The sequence below is a fragment of the Gadus macrocephalus genome, chromosome 22 (assembly GCF_031168955.1).
Source record: "Gadus macrocephalus chromosome 22, ASM3116895v1".
Taxonomy (NCBI): domain Eukaryota; kingdom Metazoa; phylum Chordata; class Actinopteri; order Gadiformes; family Gadidae; genus Gadus; species Gadus macrocephalus.
The window spans coordinates 4,510,753-4,527,274 of record NC_082403.1 but is presented as its reverse complement, the minus strand read 5'-3'; the positions used below and the strand labels follow the sequence as shown (position 1 = coordinate 4,527,274).

Genomic DNA, 16,522 nt, shown 5'->3' with positions numbered 1-16,522 from the left:
TATTCTCATAAGTACCAGCGATTATTAATTATGCATCGATCTCCATTTTGATTAGCTAATGGTTTCGAAAAAAAAAATGCATTTAAATCGTTTTTATTGCTAAACACACATTTTCAAAAGGACATGAGATCAAAGGCATTTCCACACGTTCTCTTTAGACTTGATAACTACATACTAGTAACCTCTTAAACTGTGGACAGAGCAAACAAAGTGAATAAATATATATATATGTTACATAAGTTACTTTTAAAGCAGTGTTTACGTATTAATCAAATACTTGACCTTCTTAGTGTTTATCAAAGGAAAATCTATATGTACATACAATCTTTAAATTAAGTATCCTCACATTCATGGGTAGCATTGGACAAAAACGATATTCAGGTATATCGATTGTATGGCAATGGAGGGACAAAAACACATCAATAGAACCATTCCATGTCCCTTGTGCAACCTGTAACTTTTATGTGTTCAATCAAGGGCAACCTAAAGGCAATCTTAGATCAACAAGAAGCAGAGGTTTTGACCGTACAGGACAGGAAGGAGAAAACCAAAGCAAGAGGATAAGGGAAACAAAAGATCAAAAAGGAGAAATCACAATACAAAAAAAGCCAGGCTGTGCAAAGTCTGAGGTTGCTCACGATTGTGTCTGGCAGCTGAGACCGCGTGTGGATAGAAGGTGTCTGTGTCTGTGTGTCTGTGTGTGTGTGTGTACACTACAAATGGCTGCCCTCATAGGAGGGTGGAGATGGAGGGCGGAGGGACGATGGCGGCGGGGGTGGTGGTAGCGGCAGTGGTGGAGACTGTATCCTCTGGAGGTCGATCTCGTCCAGCTGGAAGGGGCCGGGGCACTGGGCGCTGATTTGCAGGGGGGCCAGGCGTCGCAGGTTCCTGGGGGTCACGGGCTGGTTAAGCTCCGCCCCCACGCCAGAGCCCCCTTCGGGTGGAGCCTGGGTCAGCCACGCGGGCGCCGGGTGGAGCGCGCCAAGGTTCTCCACGTCCGGCATGAAGGCCGGGTTCTCCACGCCAACTAGACCAACGAAGAAGAAAATGAGAGAGGAAGACGATGACTTGGGAAAGAGCTGTTGGTTTGTTGACAGCTCAGGGCTGTGCACCAATAAAGGAGGAAGTGGTTGGGTCTGAGCGTGATAACATCAGAACGGCCAGTTGGTCTGTTGACGTCCAAAGAAATGTACATTTGGTTTATAAAATGTCTTCTTTCTCAGGTGAGAAGGAAGAAAAGACTTTCGATGTTTGGTTTGAACGTAGGCCTACTTCTCAATTCTAATGGTTACTTTATATAGGGATTTCGTCCTTGTTTTGAATTACATCCATGGGTTTACTTTAGACTTTCGGCTAGTATTTGTAATTGAGTCGAGTATCTATCACAAACATGGAGGTCAGTTGTAATAAAGGTGCTAACCTCCCACTCTGTAGCTCACTCTCATGGGGAACGAGTTGCCGTGCATCGGACCAGCAGAGGCGCCGTTGGGCTCCGGGATGTCAAAATCTAGAAAGAAAAAAAAAAAACTATTGTGTGGGCAAGAAAGTTTTGAATGAATTTTATTTAAGTATCTTTTTGTTATTTCGAGTTTACAAAAATAGAAACAGATGCACACCTGAATCACTATACGCACGGCTCCTATCCCAATCGGTGTTTTTTCCATTCGCCATCTGTGTTGATGCAGAAGAGTAAAGTAACGGTCATTCGCAACATCATTTTAACCATCAAAGCAGCGTAATTCAGTTGCAAAGCCCCCTAGCGGCGATATTTAAAACAACGCTTTGAGCCAAACCTTCTGCATGTTATCTTTCTTCGAGTCCCTGATGATTTTGTTTCCGGTCTTGGCCTTCTTGAAGGACTCCAGGCGGGTCTGCATGGTTCTCTGGAGGATCTCCTGGACCTCGCCCTGGTCTTTGTTGATTTCAAAGTGAGTCCTGCTGTATCTGTGTCTGTGCTGTGAGCCACAATGACAACATGTAACGTGTGATTGTGTATCAATTGATGGAATACAATTATACAAGTAAAAACTACCTGTAACCATAAATAAATGTTCTGCTTTTATTTAAGTAAAACATGTCCATATAAGCGCTGTTTAATTTTGAACCAATTTGATTTAACATAATTGATTTGTATTGTAGGCCTATTGTTCAATTATATTATTCTTTGACGAAAAGGTAATCTCCTATCTTCCATGTAGGGTGGAACCATAGAGATATTTGACATTGTATTGTATTCATCTCCAACCTGTTTCCTTCCTTTATAGAGGTTTTGTTGCAGAAGTTCGTGTGAGTTGACATTCGTGCCCTTCATGTCCTGATCCATCTCCAAGCTCACTGAGGGAATATCGTGTCTTCTGCAGGAAAGAGAACACAAACGACATGTTCATGTTTAGTAGAGTTCAGGTTTAAAGTAGACAGCGGGTACGGTGGCTTATTGCGACCACTAGATGGCAGTGTTCGGGTTGTTAGTTGTCCTTGTAATTTTTCGAAAGAGTTGTCATAATAACATTGAAATGTTGTTGGTCCTGAATCGAATTAGCTGAGCTACTTAGATTGTTTTATTACTGTTATTATAATTAGTAGTATAAATAGGCTATTACATGTTACTTCAGAAGCAATGTTAGGAAAAAAGGAAAAACAATGAAAGTCAGCGAGAAAAACAGAGTTTAAAAGATAAACAGAGCGCAAAAAAAAAACAGAAATGACGAAAGTATGAAAATACATAGAAAGAGAGAAAATAACAAAAGGAAGAAAGGATGAAATAAAGAAAGACAGAAAGAAGGAAATGATGAATAGGATTGATATGCGATCCGCCCAGGTTTGTCAACTGGATAAGACCGCGCTGATCGTCAGGTCCACTCACAGGTTGGTGGGATAGGGAACCGCGGCGCTGGTGGCGTTCGCCATGATGTCTGGCACCATGTCCGACATGTCGTCGTCAAACTTCTTCTTGAAGTCCACCACGGCGGTCTTGTTGCGTATGAACTCCAGGGATCCTCGTCGCTCGCCCTGTGCCATAAATCAACAACCCTAATGAGTTCCCGGCGGCCATTAACGACTCATTCATCTAACCGATTAGCCTAGCCAGCGTTATTGCAGTGGATTGAAACGAAGTAATTAAGGCATGGAGCAATTAGGAGGTAGCCTACCAAACAGACGATTCACTGATGGGTTGAGTCCTCTAAGGAAAATAGTTGAGCCATGGTTTTAACTAAAACTTTGTGAAGCGCTTTGACTGTAGACGCTTCCATCCAATGGGACTTAAAGCCAATTCAGATACATGTCATTAAGGAGCAGCTGAGAGTAATGAGCCTCTCGCTCCACGATAGCTACAGTTGGACTGAAGTACATTAGGGGGGTTTTGAAGCCAGAACCCTACAACTCGGAGTCAAACCCACCTCCTGCACGTAGCTCACGGCGTCCTTGAGGTTGAGCTGGTGGAAGATGTTGAAGAGGTGGTCGCGGTCCTTCCGGGCCGAGGGCTTCATCAGCAACCAGGAGAGGTACTTCCCCTCAAAGGTGTTCCACCTGCACAGACCCGCACACACAGACTCATCGTTTGGTACACAGACTCACACCTCCGGTGGGAATAACCAACGAAAACCTCAGACAGATTGAATGCTGTGTGACCACCTACTTGTCCCTCATGTTGTTGTGGCCTATCTGTCCCGAGATGTCCTCTACGGCCACCAGCATGTGGTCAAACACCTGCGAGGAGAGTCGCCATCGTGACCACACACATCTTGAGTCTTGAGTGGATTGGTGTACATCTATATTAGCGATTAATATAGATTGTAATGTGGTAATGTGAGTCGCTAACGTTACCACACACACATATGAGTCTTGAGTGGAATGGTGTACATCTATGTTATTGAATGTGTGTAAGTGTATTCTCGGCACGTTACCTTATTCTGCACTTTTTCGATGAGCGAGAGATCTGAGTTGGCAGCCTTCTTGACCTTCAGCCAGTTGACCAATGGCTTCAAGGTGATTCCCTGCAACCAGGAAGTTTTGATCCAGTCAAGTCAGTCCGATCTTTTTTCTATTTTGTATGTTAGCTAATGTACATTTTGTGTAAGGCTATGTGACGCGAAAAGAGCCAAAGAGAGCCACTTTTTAAGGCTCAACAACCAAAATAAGAGATGCCATGATTGGTCTAAATGAGCCTTGAGCGGTCGAAAATAGGAATTCTTTCATTTAAATACAGACATATTCAACCAGAACAGATATTTTCACAAAAGATCTGACGGACTAAGGGCTGATGGATGTATGCATGGTGCAGTGTGGTGTAACTCATGACGTCATGTCACCTGGAGAATAACAGTGAAGTACACCACGATGAGCGTAGTGGAGATCATGAGGTTCCTCTCCTTTATCTTGCTCTTCTCCAGCATCACGGCCAGGCCGTACGCCACTGCCCCCCGCAGGCCACCGTAGCTCATGATGACCTGATCGATGTACTCCACGGGAACCAGGCGGAACTTATTCAGGATCCAGGTGAGGAAGAACACACCTGGGTCAGCGAAACATCCATGAGAGTGAGAGTGGGCATCGTTGACCTTTGACCTTTGAAAGTCCTCACCGTACATGCAAGGAATTGGTCTTTTTTTGTACGGTTGTGCACGGAATAAAACAAAATACACAAAGTCCTGTGCAGGAATAAAAATAAATGCCAAAGTATTACCTACAAAATATAAAATGCATAAAATCCAAACTATAAAAATTGGGCACAGAGTTTTAACCAATGACGCTACGGCACGCGGCATCTCACGCCCAACCAGAAGCGAGCGAGCATCGTGACTCACCGATGAACCTGTAGACGAAGATGAAGAGGAGGGTGAGCAGGATGAAGCCCGTGTTCCACACCCAGATGCCCCTGTCGATGGCGGAGATGCCGAGGAAGAGGAAGATGATGGTCTCCGAGCCGTTGGCCAGCACCTTCATGGCGTGCTGGACGGTCGCCACTGACGCCTCGTCCATGTTGGCCTTGATGTAGCGTTGGCAGGCGATGCCCGTGAACACGATGCTGAACGCCACAAACAAACAAACAAACAAACACAAGGTCATGTGTTCATACTGTTGTTATGTTGTTTGGCAGAACACAATCCAAAACTCAACCAACAAACACACAAATAGACAAACACAAGGTCATGTGTTCATACTGTTGTTATGTTGTTTGGCAGAACACAATCCAAAACTCAACAAACAAACACACAAATAGACAAACACGAGGTCATGTGTTCATAATGTTATTATATAGTTATGGTATTGGAGTATATGGAACCCTATCCAAACCTCAATAACCAAACTCACACATACACAAAGTCCTGCGTTCAGGTCTTGATATGGATGTACGACGCGTTCAGAGAGCAACGTTTTTCATTTGGATGTGTCTCAAACTGGATGGCTTGAAAGAATGTATCAATTGAAGCAAACAGTTTTGGTTTTTGTTGAAATGTTGAATTTCGCTTGAAAATAAGATTTGTTTATGCACCTCATGGAATTTTAGAGGTTTTGTTCACTGCTCATTTAATGAAAGATTTCATGGAAATGTTTCCCTTTCTGGGCAATACAAAATAAATATTACTACTAAATACTCCAACTCACTAATAAGGCCAGCCAGTGTCAACTACACGCAAACAAACACAGACATAACACATGTAAACGACATTAGCCAGGTCATGTGACCTCCAAAGCACTCACGCCAAGATGGCGGAGAGGGACAGCATCTCGGCCGTGAGGTAGGACAGGTATCCCAGGATGAAGATGAAGCCCGGCTCGATGATCCGGATGTTCTTGGTGACCCGGGTCACCAGGCAGATCAGGACCCCGAACACCAGGCCCAGGAGGGAGCCACCGAAGGCCACCACGAAGAACGACACTGAGAGAGACAGAGAGAGAGAGGGGGAGGGAGAGAGAGTGAGAGAGAGACACAGAGGGAGAGAGGGAGGGAGAGAGACACAGAGGGGGAGAGAGAGAGGGGGAGAGAGAGAGAGAGAGAGGGAGGGAGAGAGAGACACAGAGGGAGAGAGAGACACAGAGGGAGAGGGGGGGAGGGAGAGAGAGACACAGGGAGAGAGAGAGTCAGAGAGAGAGAGAGAGACACAGGGAGAGAGAGAAAGACAGAGGGTTAATGAATTGTATTTTTGATTGTTGTTTTTTACATTATTTAACTTTTTCCGTGATTTGGCCATGTATGGGTACCCATGCCAACAATGAGTACCCAGAGAGACCCATCGTGATAATCATACCTATTCCTTTGACAATCTCTGCAGCGTCGATGGCAGGGCCGCCCAGAGACACAAACCCATCAAAGACGTTGAAGAGCACCTGAAGGAGGGAGAGAAGAAGAAGATGAGAAACAATAATTCCTTATCAGGTCCTCCAGTATCATCAGTGTACCCCGTCCGTCCCAAAGGTCATAACAACCGGTTTAAACCGGTACACATCCGCAAGTCTACAACCAATCCAACCGCCTTCATAAAGAACCACACACACACACACACACACACACACAGACAGACGCAGATACAGACAAACACACAGACAGACAGGAAGAGGAGGGCGCGAGGGCCTGAACACCCACCACGGTGACCCCGTCGTTGAGCAGCGACTCTCCGAACACCATGATGAAGAGCACCTCGTTGACGTGCACCTGCTCGAACACGGCGAGCACGGCCACGGGGTCCACGGCCGCGATCAGGCTCCCGAACAGCAGGTACTGCAGCAGGCCAATCTCAATGTCCCCTGGGGAGAGAGAACCACAGGGGGCCACGGTCAGTACCCATGATGCAACACTTCCCCCGAACTCTCTTAACATCGATCTGGATGTACGTGCTCTTCGTCCAGATAGACGGATGGCGCCCCCCACCCCCCCCCCCCCCCTCTCTTACCCATGGCGCCCCCCATGTGGCAGCCCCACAGCGACAGCCCCACCGAGGCGGCGTTCCAGCAGGTGCCGATGATGGCGTAGACGAGGATGGCGCCCAGGTTGCTGAAGAACAGCTTGTTGGGCATGGTGTAGCCGGCGTCCAGGATGACCTGGGGCAGCAGGTAGAAGAAGAAGACGGTGGGCGTCAGCGTGAAGGTCTGCACCTTGTCCGCCGCCCAGATCACGCCCCCGATCAGGAAGCCGAAGCAGATGAGCAGCGCGCTCTCCGGGATGTAGTTGGTGACCGAGTGGTTGGCCTCGATGACTGGGGGAGAGAGGGAGAGAGGAGGGGGGGGGGGGGAGAGGGGGGGAGGAGGTTAGTGTCGGAGGGCTGAGGTGGGAGGGATGCGAGAAAGTGTGTGTTACACTTTTTTTATGTAATTGTCTTTTTTAATATTATCTAATATATTATCTATAATTTATTATATATATTATTATATTTATTTGTTATTATATTTATTAAACTAAATCTGTATCACTGATTGGTTCACAGCCATTCATCGTTCCAAAAAATAATTTAAAAAACCGTCAATGACAACGTGTTTCTGTTAGCGCAGGGCCTTGAACGTCAATCAAAATATGTCAACTGCCACATTTAGGTTGGGTGGCGCTCCAGGGGTCACCAACACAGTGCCCGCGGGCACAAGGGCACCCGCAAGGACCATATGGGGCGCCCGCAGGCCTGTTCTAAACATAGCACTACTCATGCTTCAACAACTCTTTCCCACCTTTTCATTGTTGATAATTATTGAGAGAAATCATTATTATTAATAATTTTATTTGAGGGCGCCTTTCATAACACTCAAGGTCACCTTACAGGGCAGTGTTTAAAAACAAAATCAACACTCATAAAAAACACAAGATGAGTATCATTAATATATATAACTAAAGGCAAACTGAGCAAATTTGTTATTTCAGAAGAGTATCAAACGGGGGGCCCTTCGAATGACTCAGTATGAAGTAGCTCTCAGGTTCAAAAAGGTTGGTGACCCCTAGCTGCTCTAGGGGCCGGGCGGGCATCATCCAAATGTATTTCCCCGTTTGTTATTGTTTGTTGCTGCTGCAAGACAACCAATCGCTGTTTGTAGGCGAGAGGATTTAATTAGTAAGAACGCGAGCGTCCGCTCCTATCCTACGTCATCGGGTGGACCTGTCGTCAGATGTGGTGAGAGAAAGAGTCACGTGCGGCCGTCGCCAAACCGCCGCCCTCCATCCGGAGCGATTCCGTCGTTTCCTCAGAGTAGTTATGGTCGTCTGTTGATTTAGCTTCGCCGTTTTCCTTTCATGCACATTGAAGTTTTGAAACTCAGACATTCGCCAAGAACACTTGCCAATGATCAACTCTTGCGGTCGTACCACTACCGTCGTGGTTGGTGTATAATTAACATGCAGGATAACCTGAGTGTGTCCATAGGATGGACGCATATATAACGCAAATTGTTTCCCTTGGTTAGACTTATGTTTTGGGTCTGTAATGCTTTCTCTCTTTTTTCCCTCTCTGAAATAACCTATGCATAAGCTAAATTGAGATACGTGTGCCTTGTCGTTTTAAACATGCTTGAGCTCACCTTATATTTGGATATGGAGTACCTGACCACGTGTTGCTTTATAGGAAACACCCATACCAAGCATCAATCCAAAGGCCTGCAGGGCTGAGCTTTTGATGTTAGATATCTTTCATTCATTCTAAGGGTCAATTGGGTTACAGATTAAGTTGGGCACACTTGGGCTTGGAAATGTTCAATAGCTCTGTTGATATAGGCTAGTCTTTGCTGGACCATTAAACTCAAAAGTGCACTTTTGTTGTGTGTGCTCCGGAGGTATTGTGGAAGGTTACTTGAATTAGTTATGGGCCTACCAGAGAGAGTTATTGAGAAGCCACGATAAACAACCAATAGCCTTTTGCTAATCAGTAGGCATTAGGCTAATGGGTGCAATAGACGCAGCATTATTAGATATGATTTATGAATAGATAATAAAAATCAACTCTTAATCAGCAGTGAGAGTGACTTCTGGGCATGCGTACACGACTCTGAAAAATGGAATGTGCATAAAATGTTATTTTGGGACCACAGATAAGGCTGATAGTACTCTTGGCTATTATCATAGTATGGCTATTTTTAACGCATTATTGTAACTGTATCATTTTCATAGGGAGTCAATGACACCTTGAATAGATAGTTATAATAGTCCTATTCAAAGCGTGGTCTTTCTGTTCATTATTAGTTCTGCATAGAGCCCATGATTTATTTCCTTTCCTGTTGAAGATAGCATCGCTCGAAGCTCTTTTGTTTTGTGTATTCCTGCAGTATAGTGTCGCTATTCTTCAAGTCGTGTTGCACAACATTAGTTTAATTATACAAGTGTATTTCTCGCCCATTACAAAGTAGTAGATAGATGGTTAGAGAGAGAGAGAGAGAGAGAGAGAGAGAGAGAGAGAGAGAGAGCAATAGATGGATAGATATAGATTTTGTTAGATAGATCGTTTTTTCCCAACATTGATTTAACTCAGACTGTGTGCGGTGTGTTATCAGTATTTTTCATTTCTTATCAATATGAACGGCTCACATGATCACCTCTCAGCCGATAAAATGTGATATTACCCAATGCGCTAAAATCCCATAAATAAATAATCTGATTATTTGAATCTTTATCTTCCTCTGAGTTGCACTGCTCTGTTTACTCTGTGCAGCTGTAACTCCTGACTCTCTCCCGAGGTTACACAAGAATATCCTTTTATTCCCGAAAGGGAAATAAAGATAAGCAATTTACTACCACAATTTACTATTACTATTACTACTATATGTTGTTGTTACTTTTTTTTTACGAATGCCTACAGGAAGATTGCGAAAATGACTGCTGTTTTTTAACCATACATTTGAACGTATTTTAAACAGAAACGACCATATCTGCTTCCGTAATGGCCACGTCTCGCTCAGGTCAAAGACTGAAACGGAAGACGGACCAATCCAAACACGACGTCCACACCTTACCCAACTTCAACCCTCCGGCCACCGAGATCCACATAACCACCAGGAACGGCGTCTTCGCGTCGTGCAGGTTCAGCTCCGCCAGGGGTATTATCCCCTCCAGGTCCGACCCGCCGTTGCCGCTGACATTGGGCCCAGGCTCCGGCCTCGAGTGCCCTGCCCCTGCCCTTGGGCAAGCCACCAGGGCAGCCCAGAGCAGCCACACATACGTGCGTACACTAACTGCCATCCTAGATCTGAGCGGAATCGACACGTTTTACAGCAGACTCTCTGATTGGTTGACTGACCTTGCTGTGACCTTATATGCACCCTCAAGGTGACCTCGATGGGAGACACAAAGTGGGTCAGACGATCTCTGAGGGCCAGAAGAGTTTCTCTAGTCTTTAGTTTGGTTTGTGCTGCCTGCCTCTAGCCGAGCTGTATCTCCCTCTCTCTCTCTCTCTCTCTCTCTCTCTCTCTCTCTCTGTCTGTCAGTCTGTCTTTCTCTGTCTCTCCCTCTCTCTGTCTTCTATCTATGTATCGTCGGTGTGCCTCGGTGACTTTGTATCCTTGGCCTCCTCCAGCTGTGTCTGTGGTGGGTGGTGAGTTGCGAGCGGGGGGGGGGGGGGCCCAGGCGGTGTAGAGCCGCGCTGCTCAACTGTCTGTGTCTGGCTCCGGGCCGTCATTGGTGGCACGCGTAGCTGATACACCACAAAGACATCTGATGAGTCGGCCATCTTCAAAAAAACGAATCACTACTCACTTTGCGGCGGTCTTGTTCTAATCTGAAACGCTCACATTCCAGCTGGGTCCTGTGTGCGCATTCTTAAAAAGCTATTTTGAACTTTATAGGAACTTCAAGTAGTTACTAAGATGATGTGTGACGCGTTATAAGCAATGCTATGAGGTAAAAGTATTTGTGTTTCTTGGTAGGTGCTTTTTGTGATTAATTCTTTGATCGTTGTCCTTGATTTGTGTGTGTGTGACAGGGTGTGTGTATGTTTGTCATGGTTGTGCAAGTGTGGGTGTGGGTTTAAGTGTTTATGGTTCTATGTATGTGTTTATGGTGGTTTGTCTGTGCGTGTGTGTGTGTGTGTGCGTGTGTGTTTATGGTTGTCCGAGTGTGTGTCTGCTTGTCTACTGTACTGCATGTGTTATTGTCCCTGAGAGAGAGAGAGAGAAAGAGAGAGAGAGAGAGAGAGAGAGAGAGAGAGAGAGAGAGAGCGAGAGAGAGAGAGAGAGAGAGAGAGAGAGAGAGAGAGAGAGAGAGAGAGAGAGAGAGAGAGAGAGGTAGAGCACGAAGGGGAGACAGCAATAGAGAGAAAGAGGGAGAGAGGGGGGGGATGCTGGTCCACGCGTCGCCTCTACCACCAGCACACGTTTTGTTTGTGTTAGTGTTAAACTGAAACTTTTCTTGTGTAACATGTTCCGGCCTTTCACCACCAACACATCCTAGAGGTTATATTGACGTAATGATTGACTCTGACCAGCTCACTCACCTGGCTCTCACACTGAAGGGGGGCGGATATGGAGCAGTCCATTCTCGCATTGTTATGAGGTCTTTATAGCTCTGGGGCACCTGCGATCGCTCTAGACGAAGGCTGAAGTACAAGGGTGACCCACCAATTGGAAAGCAGGATGTACTTATTCTCAGAGCAGTGAGAAAGGATGGGGAAAAGCCTCTATGTATCGAATAAAGAACTAGAAAGATAAAGCTTAGTTTGTCCGCGAAGGGAAATTGCTTGACCTTAGTTTCTTGACTCTTCTCTTGGTTGACAAAGTACAAAATGCATTGCAATACAATGTTTCTGAAATAGGAAAAAACAATGTAGCTTTAACAATTGTTCCCAAATATGTTGTAAGCTGTGTACAGTGTCTATAAATGGATCATTTGTCTCCTTGTAGTTGAGATGTGTTCATTTATTTATTTATCAATCGATTAATTGTCATTCAAAGGAAGACAAGTGTGTATCTGATGAGTGGATGCCCTTCCCAGTCCCACTGTCCTACATGAAGACATGTCTTGTCTCAGACACAATAGCCCCATTCAGTTTGAGAGCCGAAACACAAAATACCAACATAAGATACCACACAGGTGTGTGAGTGCTGGTTCACATCATTGTGTCGCTGATTTAACACACCAGTCTCAGGACGACCATGTGCGTAGAACCAACAGAACTGCATTTTTTGCCGAGGTGCTGTCTAGTAGGGACTTAACGATGCGGAACGATGCTGGAAAGTCTTACCCGTGATTTCCCATCGAAAGCTTTATTAACTTATTTATAATTTTAAGAAGCAGTTTGTAGTCCGCGTGGAGCTTAACCATTAGGTAAACTGCCACAGTTTATGGCCAATTAAGTGCATTTTAAAGTAGAAAAGGAAGGTTAGAGGTATGGATAAGGTTACTATACAACTTGACCCATGAGGACATTGAGACAATTTACGTTCCAGGGTCCCTAAGAAGCAAGGACACCAGGCCTGACCTCTGTGCCTTCAATTTGAGTTTTGTTTTCGGTTTTCGGTCTTTCTCTGTTCTTCCTTTCAAATAGGAAAGCCCCAATCTAACCATAAATCCAACCCAGTATGATAAAAAGAGGGTTGGCAGATTAGCAGAACTGAAGGTTTTATGCTTCATATTTCAGTCAATGTTTTCAACAGGATCAATATCAGGAGTGAGGGCCACCGGTTTCCCGGGCGCTATATTATTATTATTATTATTATTATATTATGTTCGATTTCTATTGTATTCTCATTAATAATCTGCAGAGTGTCAGAGCGCTAGCCAGGAACGGGCAGAAAGAACACAAACACTGGAGACTTTCAAGATGGAATGAGAGAGAAAATGAGAACCATCCTTTTCTCATGACCACCAGTCCTGGAACTCTCCCATCCCAAAAACACTGTGCCATCGAACTTGGCCCGGGTATGAGATGGGATGTTGATAGCTTGAGAACCAATAACCATCGACCTCCAGTGACACGGGGTAGTGACGAACGAATGAAGAATCAGAAACCAAATCTTTAGGCAAATCTTCCAGAAGCGAATCTGACAGCAGCCACAGCACACTCAGTTCCAGAGAGATAGACAGACCAGGCCAGAACCAGAGGGGTCTAGAGATGGAGCTGTGATCTCTGTGCTTTCACCATTGTAACTTCTGGTCAGCTCTCACTGTATAACACGCCGTGTTCAGTTTGGATGTTCTTATCACTTAATGTTTTCCTTCTTGACTCTCGAATGTATCTCAGGCTTTCCGGTTCCTCGCACGTTTTAGAACCGTTTGTTCTTGTCGCACACTGTTTTGTGTGAGAGGCCCTCTAGAAATAAAATTGGATCCACGTGAGAGGAACCGTTCCTACTGGCTGTAAGCGAAGGGACCGAGGTGTGTGTAGCTACTATGTATCACTTTCACTGTTTACAGTCCTGATGGTCTGGGTAAAAAAACTCTGTCTTCGTCTCTGTTTTAGCTACGTGACATCGGAGGTACTCGCCTCGACTCAGCAGCCGAACGGTCGGTCGTTGTGGCGCAGAGGGTCTTTCATGAATCTACACGCCCTGGTACTGCGCCTCCTGGTGTGTAAACCCTGCATTGGGAGGGGGGTGTACTTCCAGGAGGAGCATTCTTCGATGCACGGTCCGGTAGCGGATGTCTTGAAGCAGGTGGGGGTCCACGGGTGTAGCCAGGGAGAGTGTCAATATTGGTTTAGCTCTTAACCCATTAAAGCTGAATTTAATGGGTTGTGTTGCCCCTTTTAAGGTATTTAAACAGGTTGAATGGACTGGGTGCTAAGCATGTGTCATGTTAGACGGAAGCAACATTTCCCGTCACGCAAAAGAAGCTTCAATCGCTTTTTGGCGGCTGGATAACGACATGTTACTGGTGGTATGTGGTCGACTCTAGCACCCACCATTAGACCAATCAAGACAGCCCAAAGTGTCTGCCCAGAACGGTCCAAAGCAGTTAACCTGTTTAGGTAGCCCTTTTTAGGGCTCAGATAATGTCAAATAAGATAACCCTTCAGGGTTGAAAGGTCAGTGTCTCAGTTCAGGGTGGACTGACCTCAAACTCACATTGTTATTCTACAGGTGAGTCATGGATTAACAATAAACTTTATTTTCGCTTTCCACGCAGCCAGCCGGGCGTCTGAGCGAGATTTTTAAGGAATTGCTCCCACTGATACTTGCATTCGAGTCAGATTTGTATTAGTAGGAGGTTAACATTTATGAATGGTAGTATTAAGTTTATATTTTTGCTTGCCCTCTGCAGCTAGGGTCAGGGGGTGACATAAAGATGTGGCCTGTTAAGCCCTTTGAGACTGTACATGTAATTAAGGGCTATATACATACAATTGAATTGAATTGAATTGAATTAGCATTCGGGCTATCGATTCCTTAGACCTTCCTTTGTTACGTTGCATTGTGGTCTGTGTGTAAAGGTGGCTGTGTTGGAACACGCTGTCAGACATTCAAATGCAACAACAAACCTATATACGTGTGTGTGTGTCTGTCGGCGTGTGTGTGTGTGTGTTTGTGTGTCGGCGCGTGTGTGTCTGTGTGTGTGTACATCAGCGTGTGTGTGTGTGTGTACATCAGCGTGTGTGTGCATCAGCGTGTGTGTGTGTGTGTACATCATTGTGTGTGTGTTTGTGTGTACATCTGTGCGTGTGTGTGTGTGTACATCAGCGTGTTTGTGTGCGTGTACATCAGCGTTTGTGTGTGTGTACATCAGCGTGCATGTGTGTGTGTGTGTGTGTGTGTGTGTGCATCAGTGTGTGTGTGTGTGTGTACATCAGCGCGAGTGTGTGTGTGTGTGTGTGTCCAATCAGCGTGTGTGTGTGTGTGTGTGTACATCAGCGTGTGTGTGTGTGTCCAATCAGCGTGTGTGTGTGTGTGTGTGTGTGCATCAGCGTGTGTGTGTGTGTACAACAGCGTGTGTGTGTGTGTACATCAGCGTGTGTGTGTGTGTGTGTGTGTGTGTGTGTGTGTGTGACTCACTGAGCTTGCAGATCCAGCTGACCAGGATCCAGAGGGTGACCAGGTAGGGCGCCCGGACGTGCTCCCACCTCCAGCTGACGATGGGCAGGGTGGTGATGGGGGCGGCGTGCCCGTGCTCCGAGCCCTCGCCGCAGCCGTGCGCCGGCGCCGCCGTGCCGTTGGCCTCCCCGCCGTGGCCGTCCTCCGCCCCTCCCCCCGCGCTGGGCGCGTGGCCCGTCGCCGGGGTCGCTTCGTTCCGGAGGACCGGCTCGGCTCCGGCCCGGAGGTCCTGGCTCCGGGTCGGACGCGGCGCGCCGAGCAGCAGGAGGGAGACCAGGAGGAGGAGGAGGGGGGTCCTCCAGGACGCGGAGGCCATGTTCAGCCCTGGGCTCTGCGCCTCAGACCTCCAGCCAGCACCGTGCCCTCCGGGGGCTGTCCTGGGTCAGAGGCAGAGTCTGGGACCGGTGGGACCAAGAGCAGTCCTGGGGCTGTCCTGGGTCAGAGTCAGAGTCTGGGACCGGTGGGACCAAGAGCTGTCCTGATGCTGTCCTGAGTCAGAGTCTTGAACCGGTGGGACCAAGAGCTGTCCTGATGCTGTCCTGAGTCAGAGTCTTGAACCGGTGGGACCAAGAGCTGTCCTGATGCTGTCCTGAGTCAGAGTCTTGAACCGGTGGGACCAAGAGCTGTCCTGATGCTGTCCTGAGTCAGAGTCTTGAACCGGTGGGATCAGGACGAATCGAGAGCTTCAATGGATCTCAAGGGCTTGCACGGCTCCTCCAACAGCATGTCATCGAATGATGTAAATCTCTCCGGGCTTTATGGTTCTGTCTAGCAGCTCTGATGTACGGCACGTCCTCTGTCCCTCTTCTCCTCTCGACACCTCCTTCCACCATCTCTCCCCCCCCCCCTCTTGCCCAGAAAACACCTTTTCACTGCAGGTGAAGGCCAGCCCCCTGTAGCCTCTGGCCCCGCCCACTTCTTCCGCAACACCCCCCCACCGGTTGGTGATGTAATTGGTCCCTTTTGCTAGTGTGTGTGACAGTGTGTGCGTGTCTGTGTCTGTGTATGCATGTGTGGGAGGTCAGCTACGCACATAGAAGTGAGTGATTCGGTGTATGGGCGTGTGTGTGTGTGTGTGTGTGTGTGTGTGTGTGTGTGTGTGTGTGTGTGTGTGTGTGTGTGTGTGTGTGTGTGTGTGTGTGTGTGTGTGTGTGTGTGTGTGTGTGTGAGTGCAGTGAGTGATTTGGCGTGGGTGTGTTTGTTTAATTTTAGTTAGCGTTTACCTAGGCGATTAAAGAAACACATTTTAACACAGAGTTGACCCCAGCCCCCGGCCCCCCCCCCCCCCTCCTCCTCCTCCACCACCTCCTCCTCCACCTCCTCCTCCTCCTCCTCCTCCATGACACCTGGCAGCCCAGCTGGGCGTCTGGCTCGTCAGAAGGGGACTTTGATGGAATTTAACAAAGTGACGTCTTATTGCGCGTGTCTCTGGTGATGGCTTAGGGTTAGAAGGAAGAGATAAGAGCTTATTGAGGAACTTGAGATCCGATCGTCAACTGAGAGTTGATTGTAGAATCCCCCCCCCCCCCCCAATTTTATTTATATAGCACTTTTCATACACGAGGCAGGCTCAAAGTGCTTCACAATCAAT

General features: G+C 46.9%; 1 protein-coding gene across 1 annotated transcript; it reads right to left on the bottom strand.

Moving 5' to 3' along the window:
• Positions 1–77: 77 nt before the first annotated feature.
• LOC132451180 (sodium/hydrogen exchanger 3-like) lies at positions 78–15,792 on the bottom strand. The gene is made up of 16 exons (XM_060043524.1): positions 14,893–15,792; positions 6,894–7,196; positions 6,587–6,747; positions 6,252–6,330; positions 5,704–5,881; positions 4,806–5,026; positions 4,311–4,513; positions 3,906–3,995; positions 3,638–3,708; positions 3,399–3,528; positions 2,864–3,009; positions 2,246–2,354; positions 1,794–1,955; positions 1,617–1,671; positions 1,421–1,507; positions 78–1,027 (listed from the first exon to the last, which is right to left on the bottom strand). Exons 1-16 carry the CDS (start codon positions 15,245–15,247, stop codon positions 714–716), a joined length of 2,664 nt encoding a protein of 887 aa, XP_059899507.1. The 5' UTR covers positions 15,248–15,792; the 3' UTR covers positions 78–713.
• Between the last annotated feature and the right edge of the window lie 730 nt (positions 15,793–16,522).

Bases quoted from the DNA above. Each gene is read 5' to 3' on its own strand.
- LOC132451180 (XM_060043524.1), bottom strand. From the start codon at position 15,247: ATGGCCTCCGCGTCCTGGAGGACCCCCCTCCTCCTCCTCCTGGTCTCC. The intron at 3,709-3,905 runs GTAACGTGCCGA...CTCTCCTCGCAG, and splicing joins TCGAAAAAGTGCAGAATAAG to GTGTTTGACCACATGCTGGT. The intron at 2,355-2,863 runs GTGAGTGGACCT...TCTTTCCTGCAG, and splicing joins GTTCCCTATCCCACCAACCT to AAGACACGATATTCCCTCAG.